Source organism: Trifolium pratense, linkage group LG6 (genome assembly GCF_020283565.1).
Source record: "Trifolium pratense cultivar HEN17-A07 linkage group LG6, ARS_RC_1.1, whole genome shotgun sequence".
NCBI lineage: Eukaryota > Viridiplantae > Streptophyta > Magnoliopsida > Fabales > Fabaceae > Trifolium > Trifolium pratense.
In genome coordinates this window covers 16,011,465-16,022,307 of record NC_060064.1, presented here as the reverse complement: position 1 = coordinate 16,022,307, position 10,843 = coordinate 16,011,465, and the positions used below count along the sequence as shown (strand labels likewise).

Genomic DNA, 10,843 nt, shown 5'->3' with positions numbered 1-10,843 from the left:
GGTTTTAGCCCCAATAAATTATTGGCGGCCTAAGCCCTCTCAATAAGTGAGAAAAAATCCTCAAAACATTAAAAAATATTTTTTTTTTAATCAACATATAACTTGGTGGCGGCCTAAACCGCCAATAATTTAGTGACGGCCTAAGCCGTCGGTAACTTAGTGCAAGCCTGTAACTTAGTGGCGGCCAAAGCCGCCTATAATTTAGTGGCGGCCTAAACCACCGGTAACCTGCAATACAAAATTAAATACCATTCGTTTCTCTTATGCTCAGGGACTTAATAATATCCCTTTTTCTCAACCCATTTTACTCCTACTCGTCCATTTATTTTCATATCAACACACACAAAAACCACAACAATTAAAAACCATTCTCTGCATTTTGGAAGAAGAATGAATGGATAATGAGAAATTGCTTTGGTTTGAGTAATTTTATTTTATTAATTAATAAATATGATTAATTAATAAATATGAAAAAGAGGAATTTGCTTTTCAATATTTTAATATAAATATTGCAAGGTAGTGGCGGCTTGGGCCGCGTATATATGGCTGGACATATAGCTTTTACTTATCGGGGGTCCAGATCGCCAGTAAATTTCGTCTTTTTCATTTTTGACGGTTTTGGCTGGCACAAAATTTACCAACGCCTAATTTATTGGTGTTTTGAGGCCGCCAGTAAATGTTAATTTTGCGGCGGTTTTAGTCATTTTTAGAGGACTTTTGACCGCCAGTAACTTAACTTGCTGTTTTCTTGTATATACACTAAAAATAGACAAAAATATATGCATGATTATATCCTTATTGAGATGGATTAATTATTCCACAAATTAAAAACAAGTATATATGTCCAGTTGGTAGTTTTCATGGACACTATTTATGGAATTCAAGTTCCCTCCATTTGCTATATCCTCCATTTAGCCAATTGATTGCATCAATGTGTGACATGTGGCAAAAGAAAAAATCAACGGCTGAGATTAAGTTATTTATTTTTCAGTATTTTTTAAATAAAGCAGACGAGTAATTCATTTTCATCTTCTCCATCAAAACCCAACGCCTCACCTCCCCTTACTGTACCTGCAACTCGGCGCCTTGTTGTTGCGCTGCCTCACCACCATAGAGTCATCGCTCCGCCACACGCCACCGCAACTGTGTCTTTGTTCTTGTGTCATTTCAGATTCACAATGACCTTTATTCATTTTAATCAATTATAGTCAAAACTGATGAATGTCTCGTTTTATATATGATTTCTGCTTAAAGAAGATACAACATAAAATTTCATGACTTTCTTGTTTTAATAGATTACCGCCAACATTGATGAAATTATTCACCGCCATCAGAATGGAAGAGCACCACCGCGTAATCGAAGAGCACGACAAAGATTTGTGATTGTGGAAAAAATTTATTGAATTTGTGGTGTATTTAATTTTCTAAACATTAAATATTTTCTATCATTAAATGCTATATTTCTATTTTTAGGTAGCTTAACATGTGCCCTTAAAATATAATATATAATAGCATGATATCAAAGCTTTAATAATATTCCAAAGTAGGGAGACATTATATAATGCATAATTAAGTGTACACATTAAAATGAAGTATACAAATATATAAGTGTATAATGCATAATTATATCCTTATTGAGATGGATTACTTAATACACACATTAAAAACAAGTATAAAGGCCTCATGTAAGTGTATTCAGTTGGTAACTTTCAAAGACATTATTTGCAGGAGGTTTAAATTCGAACTCGAGATTCTTCATTCTCCACATTTACGGTACGTGAGTCGAGTCACCAGACTATTTGATATGAAAAACAGAGTAAATACACAATAAAATACAATATGCATTATATCAAAGCTTTAATATTGCATAGTCTGGTGACATAGCATTCTCTAGAGACGATAGTGGACGGGTTGGTTCTTGTTTCTTAGAAGACATTGATGGCTTTTTCTTCAGTAAACCTCGTTTTGCAAATTGTAGATTTCCCATTGCATAAATCCATAGCAAATGTGATATTCCTCTTTTGTTATAACGAAGCACCAAGAAAAGAAGCAATCTATGAAGAAATAATAAGATAACCAAAACTGTTAGGTCCAACCATTTTCCATGACTTAGTGAAACACCAAATAATATTGGCAATACTTGTTCTCCAGTAACTTTTGGGCCTCCAGGTAGTAGAGGATCAAACTCAACCCCTAACATGTCATTCTTGTATTGTCCCTATAGTTGATAAATGCATAGCAACAATCATTGTTATTTGGAGTATATAATTTCATACCAAAAAAAGGAAGAGTTTCCCCATTAAAATTATATGCTATTATTGTGAGTAAGTAGTTGGAGCTAACTTATTTAATTTATGTGGACCCAAATTTAATGTGGTCAGAGAATCCACAGAATCGGTTCATCAAAAGTCATTCATTTTTGTTTCTGTTAATGTAGCTCAATTGGTAGGGATATTGTATGTAATATGCAGGATCAGAGTTTGAACTCTGATACTCCCACGTATTCACTTTAAAAGATAAAATTCTAGTTACTAAACTACTGGACAAAAAAAAGTCATTCATTCTCAAATTGGGTCGCATCAAAGGTCCGTTTTATGGTATAGTCATTATTGTAGATGTTCGGAAAAAAATAATTAATCTAACGGTCTACGATTGACCGCATATTTGCAAGAAAAGTTTTCATTTTTGTCACTTTATAGCAAATATTGTATCAAATTTACATATTGTTGCGGATCTATTTTGATCGGACAGTCCATATTTTCGTTTTGTATTTTAAACTTGTTTGACAAAGTTTAAATAATAAACGTTCAACTTTGATTGAACGGTTGAAATATTCCATATTCCAATGCAAGGAGTCCAAATCCTCCAAGCTCCACCATTATATGGAGAAAATTAAAAGTGTACATGGTACTATATAGTTATGCTAATTAAAATGTGTTCTCAATTTTGCATTAGGTACTAATGGTAAGTATCTTTCTAAAAATAATGAACATTGTACCTGCACTGCCCAAGAAGCAAAACTGAGATAGGACATTGGATAGCGCCAAAAGAACTTAGGAAGGTCATTTAGTGGTCTGAATATTTGGGAAGGCATCATCATGAAAATCTACACAAAACCATCCAACAAACTTATCACCTAGAGTTACAAATGCATATATATATATATATATATATATATATAAGGTTAAATATGTTTTTCATCTTTATATATCGTGTGTTTTTGTGTGCGTGCATGTGTGTTACATTTGAGGAGGAAATAAAGGATTTTTGCTTACTATAAAACCGGTCCCTGTTCCTATACCCGTCATGACATTTGGGATAATTGCGGCCACAACCATGATACAGCTCTCAACAACCGATAGACAGCAAAATAAGTTGATACAAAAAAATGTACAATTTTCAAAACCAGGATGAAATTGAACCATGAAATAAATAACAACTCCAGAGGAGATTGATACTAGAAGGAGGAAAGGGAATGATGATATAAGGTTTGATATTACAAATGCAGCCTCTCCACAATGCCCTTTGGATCTTTCACCATAGAACACCTAAATTTTATTGTGACATGACATTAATTCATTAGGTTGGCAGGAAACACAATAGAACAATATGATATTCATTTTCAATTCTAAATAAATGTATATCTATAAAAAAAAATGAATTACTTAAAAGGCTTCTTAAATATAGTTTTGGTCCCCCTATTTTGTCAAAATTGCAATTTTGGTCCCTCATTTCAGAAATTTTGATCAATCCATGATTTTGAACATATTCAATTTGATGACGTGACAATATATTGTTTACTCTCAACCGCTTGTTTCATTTTAATTGATATTCTTTTGACTTTGTAAGCTTGGTCACGACTCATTTTAACACACTATTATTGAAGACCCTTAACAATTAGACCTTCATTATAATGTTAGGTCACCTAATTTATTCTCATGTCATCAAATTGGATGGTTAAAATCAGGGATTTGACCACCAAAAAAAAAAATTCATGGATTTGATCAAAATTTCTAAAATGGAGGATCAAAATTGCGCAATTAGAAATATGAGTACTACGGTTTTATAAAAATAGGAGGAGTAGAAGTAGAATTAGACCTATTCAAAATTATACCTTCAATTCTACAATGAAAAATGGCAATCCTCCACATGACATACTTATCATGAAACCATAAATGAATGATACACACTTTCCTCTAGCCAAAATTGAGGAGTTGCCAGTGCCAATGTGAAAAAAGAGGGTGCCAATAGTAATTCCTGTAAGTATGTAGAATATTATCCTTAGCCAATAGTAACCCAAGTCTCTGTTCATGTTAAGGAAAGACCGTTTGGTTAATGTGCTAAGTTGCTTCCACCAATTGGCACTGCTTCTTACAATATTGGAATTAGGGGTGTGCATGGTCGGATAATTTGACAAACCAAACCATATCCAAACCGAAACCATTTAATTGGATTTGGATTCATAACCATAACCATATTTTATTATAAACCGGTTATAAAACTGGTTATAAATTTAGTTATGGATATATAACCAGTTATTTTAACCAAACCAAATTTAAAAGTGGTCATTTTTTAAATCCAATTTTTAACCGGTTATTTTTAAATCTGATAAAAAAAAATCAGTTATTTCATTTTAAAAACTGGTTTTAAGACAATTTAAAAAAATCTAAATTTAGTAAAACTTGCGTAAAAAAATAGTAAAGAAATCAAAATTTTATACATAGAATAAATTCCTATATTTTATTTGGATAACATAATTGAATTTCCTTCATTTAATTTTAATAAAATCGACCATAAACCCAAAAATTGACCGAAAAACCGAAAAATCGGCGGAAAAACCTAAAATCGGCTGAAAAACCTAAAATCGACCAAAAGCCCTAAAATCGACTATAAACTCTAAAATCGGCTGAAAACCCAAAAAATTAATCGAAAACCCAAAAATCGACCCTAAACCCAAAAAATCGGCCGAAAAACCTAAAATCGGCAAAAAACCCAAAAATCGACTATAAACCCTAAAATCGACCGAAAAACAAAAAATCGACCGAAAAACAAAAAAATCGACTATAAACCCTAATATCGGCCGAAAAATGGGTTTATAGTCGATTTTAGGTTTTTCGGCCGATTTTGAGGTTTATAGCCAATTTCAGGATTTTGGGTCGATTTTAGGTTTTCGGCCGAGTTTTTTGGGTTTAGGGACGATTTTAGATTCTTCGGCCGATTTTTTGGATGTTGGCCGATTTTGGGTTTTCGGTCGATTTTTGGTTTTTCGGCCGATTTTTTGGGTTTTCGGCCGATTTTAGGGTTTATAGTCGATTTTTGGAATTTTGGCCGATTTTAGGTTTTTCTGCCGATTTTTTGGGTTGCCGTCCGATTTTAGGGTTTATAGTCGATTTTTTGGATTTTGGCCGATTTTTTGGGTTTTCGGTCGATTTTTGGTTTTTCAGCCGATTTTTTGGGTTTTCGGCCGATTTTAGGGTTTATAGTCGATTTTTGGAATTTTGACCGATTTTAGGTTTTTTCTGCCAATTTTTTGGGTTGCCGGCCAATTTTAGGGTTTATAGTCGATTTTTTTTATTTTGGCCGATTTTAGGTTTTCGGCCGATTTTTTGGGTTTTTCGGTCGATTTTTGGTTTTTCGGCCGATTTTTTTGGTTTTCATCCGATTTTAGGGATTATAGTCAATTTTTGGAATTTTGGCCGATTTTAAGTTTTTCGGCAAATTTTTTGGATTTTTGGCCGATTTTTGGGTTTATAGTCGATTTTTGGGCTTTTGGCTAATTTAAGGTTTTTTTTGCCGATTTTTCGGGTTGCCGGCCGATTTTAGGTTTTTATAGGATAATTAGCATAAAAAAAATAGTCAAAAGTTCCATATCAAAAAATGAAGAAATGCGCAAAAAGTCTAATCCAATGGATTTGGACATGGATATGGGCATTTAATTAAAAAACCGGATTTACATAATGGATACCCAACCATTTTTAGAATGGTCTGGTTAATATCTGTTTCCAAATAACTGGTTATTTGGGGTTGGTTTTGGATTTGGATATAGTCATATCCATATGACCGGATATTTTGCACACCCCTAATTGGAATTAGTTGCTTCCTCTTCAATCACCTTAATTTGCATTTAAATTTAGTCAATTGATTAATTAAATAAAAAAATAAAGAAAAAGTAAAATTGGTATTTAAATATGATGAAATATTGAGTAACATATTAATACATTGGTTTTTAGTTGTTGAATTTTTCTTCTTGTATTGATGAATAGCTCTGAATTTTTGTAACTCTTTATAAGTTCCTTTCTAATATCTGTCGTTCTCATTCCTACCGTGGAATTTGAAGATGTAGGCTGTCAATGACAATATTCACATTCAAAAACATTATTATCAATAAAAATGATATAAAAAAGATTTAAATATATTTTTCGTTCTTGCAAAAAAGAAAATCCATTATTTATCTCTAACATTACATATTTAAAATGGGGTAATTCTATGGTACATTTGATAATTTCGAATGAACCGATACATTAGGTCATCAAATTAATAGAAAAATCAATAATTTGTTTAAAAAATAATCATTTTTTTCTATCATTCAAAAAATTATAATAACCAAATGATATTTATCAAAACTATCAAAAATATAAAATTTGATAAGTTTTTGAATTTTTATTCCTCATGATAGTCAATGTTGAATTTTTTTATGAAAATATGTTAAAAAATTAGTTTAATACTCATAAACTATGAAATCGTGTTTTTTTCTTTTGATATTATCATCTCTAAATTACAATAACTAGCTAATAATTTTTTAATTCATAAAAATAATCGTTAATTTATCAATTTAATAACTTAATGTACCGATTCAAATGTACTGTAGAAGCTCTCATAAGTATTGACATAGGAAACTAAAAGAACTAATTTTGAAAATTTTAGAAACTAAAGAAGAAGTTCTCAAAGGAGTATAATGTAGATTTAGAGTTTCATCTCCACTACTTTTTTTTTCTTTTTCGAATGACAAATAGATAAATATACAAGTATAACGGATAAAACAACCAGAATGCATAGCAGAAGTATCAAAAATGCATAAAAATAAAATAAATGATATACATAAAAAAAACGCTAGAAAAGATTCTGAAAAGCAACAAACCACCAAATACGAACTACTAACATTTCTCCTTTCCAACTAACTATTAGAAATTCATAAAGTACTACTATTTGGCAACCATCAAAACCATAAAATTTCTATGCTTACATGGCATCTTGCAAGAGCTTCATTAATGAAGTCAAAATCCAAATTAATGCTCATAAGGAAATGATCTGAAGGATTTCTTTTGATAGGACAAGGAAAACCTGCATCAGCAAAAAACTAATCCCAACGTAGAGATATTTTTAGATGGTCACTTGACCAAATAAACTGCATTTGGTCACATTCACAAAAAATATTACCTTTAGAGCCATCTTAGCTTCTCCAAAATAAACAGTTTCACCATTTGAGAGCAAAAGTAAATCATCAAAAATATTAAAAGTTTCACACCCAGGCTGATGAATTGAACAAATAACAATCTTTCCTTTAAAAGCAATGTTACTTAGAGCTTGAATGACATAGAATGCTGAGGCACTATCAAGTCCACTAGTTGGTTCATCAAGAAGTAACACAAAGGGTTGTGTCAAAATCTCAAGACCAATGCTAAGTCTTTTCTTTTCACCATTACTAATACCTCTTAGATGCCAATTACCAATTTTAGTATTAGCACAATCTTCAAGTCCCATTTCAATTATTGTGTCTTCCACAACTTTGTCTATCTCTTGTTTTGTCATTTTAGAAGGTAGCCTCATATTTGCTGAGTATGTGAGGGTTTCTTTTACAGTTAAAGTTCCCAAGAAAAGTTCCTCTTGACCCACAAAAGACTGAAAATTTAACAAATATACATTATTATTAATTAAAGCGACACAAATGGCATAGTCAGAACTAGTGGAAGTGAAATCAGTTTAAATAATCATTATATTTAGAACTAGTGCATAAAAAATTTCAAAATACAAAATATATAAAACTATATATGCATTTTATTTAAACTCAGGGGATCGATTCGGTTCAAGGGTCAAGCGATTCAAGAAGGTTTTTAAGTTCCAAAATTTTATGCTAAAAAATGGCTTCAAAAAAATTTCATTTGGTTATAAATATATAATACTACAGTTAAATTTCAAGTATTTCTTTAGTTGAGTCTCAAATCCTTTTACATAAAAGTTAGTATGTAATATTTAGATTTTATATTTATTTTTCAGAAAGTCGTATGTAAACTTTTTTATTTCATAAGGTCTCACAATAAAGATTGCTTTAGACCTCTAATTATGTATATATACATAAATGATAAAATCATTACTATATTATTGCATTCAATTTATTAGTATATGATATGATATTGTCTAACCACTTGTTTGGAGTACAAATTTCTCCTTTTCCCGTTGATTTGAATGTTGCCAGCCTCTGTAACATTTGCAGCATGTGTTCCTATAAAACAAAACAGAATATTTATTGCATGCTCTGGTCACTATAGAACATTAACAGACAGTGAGGTTTTTAATCATCAATCCTTAGGCTAATTTTGTACTAATAAATACCTATTTTGTCCCTAATTATATGTAAAAAAAATAGAGAGAGAGAGAGAGAGAGAGAGAGAGAGAGAGAGAGAGAGAGAGACCAGCCAATGAGGTGAGTAAGGTAGTTTTGCCACAACCAGAAGGACCCATAACAGCCATGATCCTACCAGGTTGAGCAAAACCAGTGACAGCATCAAGCAACTTCTTGTTGTCTGCACCAATTGTTACTGTTAGATCTTCCCATATCATCACCATCACCTTGAATAATTTTTTGTTCTAAAATTATTGCTGCTGCTTTCTTCTTTCTATTTCTTCATCAGTGGTCAAATATAACTCTGCTACGTTCAATACTGTGCTCTGCTCTATATTCTATATATAAATATTAACAGGGTGTCTCCGAGTTTTAGGAGGCTTTGTGCAAAATATAAAAGTGACTCTTTAATAAAAAAAATTATCGATTTAAATTGCATATAATATAAAAAAAATATTCTTATAAACATATAAATTATCAATATTAAATCTTGCATTAAATTAAATGGAACAAGAAATATAAAATAATTATCTTTGTATATAACGTCAAAAAGGAATATCATAATCTAAGATTAAATTTTATGCAAAGATTAAAGTGGACTAGAACTATATTTACGAGTATAGATAACTAATATATTGATACTCATGATATTTATGAACATTAATATATAACTATTATTTTAGGGCCTAAAAATTAATCTATTAATATACATCTGATATTTTATAGGTATAAATAATATATAAGTAATATTACAGGGCCTCAAAATTTTGAGGGGAGATTCCATCGTGGGACCAGTATAAAATAGATCAATAAAAAAATTGGTCCATTGTGGACCATAATCATTTATCTTTGGATTGATCGAATCTCCATGCTAATACTCTAATACTCTTGACCCTTTACACCCTTCTTCCTTCCTTGCTTAGGCCTTCACTCTTCATATTAATATTTTCACCCTCCTCATGTTGTTGACCAAATCAGACCCACAAGATCTATAAGCCTACTTAATCTAATGGTTCTCACAAAAAAATTGGATGGTCCATCATGAACCAAAACTGTGATGTGTCCAACCTAAACGGACCCTCCATCATGAGTATTATATTTTTTCTTACCAATTTTTGTAATGTTAACTTTACCTCTCTTTATACCAGGCGCGCGTTTGCGTAGTGGTGTTGTTTTTGGTTGAGCATAGGAACCCAGTTTCCCTCTTTATTTTAAAAAACTTTACCTCTCCACATAGGCCTATCAAGTCAAGGAAAAATTCTCCTTTTACCCCTACATTTAACCCTTTAATCTTACAAAAAACAATCAATATTTCTATTTTACCCTTTCTATTATTTGACTTCATCCCTATGTTTAGTCAAAATTACATACCGAAAAACTAAAAAAATAAGTTCAGGAACTTTAGACACGGTTAAACGTGGCTAAATTTTCCGGTAACAATTGCAAACCAGAACATTGGTAGAAACGACAAACAAAAGCATCTTCAGCAATATTCATAAATATCTAGAGCTTTCATTCGAAGAACAAAATCAAGCACCCCAATACTCTTCAACCTCGTAACACTAGTAGCACCAAAAGGTCCATCGTGTCCACAAGAACTAACAACAACCTTAGCTTCCATATAAGACTGTGTATCATGATTCATTGAAACCAAAGCCCAATTTGTAACAACACCAGCAACTCGACAGCAACAACATTATTGTCTGGAATGATTCAATGTTAATTAATATGTGGCAAACCTACCTTCTCTGCCAGAGGTGCCAAGCATTTACTTTGAAATCGTGTTCAATCCATTCCCACTACCAATTGAGCTTTTTTTTTTGTAACAGCCCGGGCCCCTTTTCTACGTATTTAGTAGGCAATCCCGGCTATCACCTCACGATCTTCTCCACCCCCTCTCTAGTGGAGTTTTTGCCTTCCGTGGGAATCGAACCACGTACCCTGGGGTTCAAGTACATGTTCAATCCATTCTCACTACCAATTGGGCTATGTAGCTCAATTGGTAGTGGGAATGGATTGAATATGTACTTGAACCCCAGGGTACGTGGTTCTATTCCCACGGAAGGCAAAAACTCCACTAGAGAGGGGGGTGGAGAAGATCGTGAGGTGACAGCCGGGATTGCCTACTAAATACGTAGAAAAGGGGCCCAGGCTGTTACATAACCGGCGCTTGCATGCCTCGGAGTGTTCGCGTAGTGTTCTAGTTTCTTTGGGCCTTGCCCT

General features: G+C 32.3%; 1 protein-coding gene across 1 annotated transcript; it reads right to left on the bottom strand.

Moving 5' to 3' along the window:
• Nucleotides 1-1,541: 1,541 nt before the first annotated feature.
• LOC123891816 (ABC transporter G family member 15-like) lies at nucleotides 1,542-8,923 on the bottom strand. The gene is made up of 8 exons (XM_045941700.1): nucleotides 8,691-8,923; nucleotides 8,421-8,500; nucleotides 7,438-7,899; nucleotides 7,224-7,357; nucleotides 4,115-4,388; nucleotides 3,276-3,548; nucleotides 2,999-3,106; nucleotides 1,542-2,218 (listed from the first exon to the last, which is right to left on the bottom strand). The coding sequence occupies exons 1-8, from the start codon at nucleotides 8,842-8,844 to the stop codon at nucleotides 1,850-1,852; spliced, it is 1,854 nt and encodes a 617-aa protein (XP_045797656.1). The 5' UTR covers nucleotides 8,845-8,923; the 3' UTR covers nucleotides 1,542-1,849.
• Nucleotides 8,924-10,843: the final 1,920 nt, after the last annotated feature.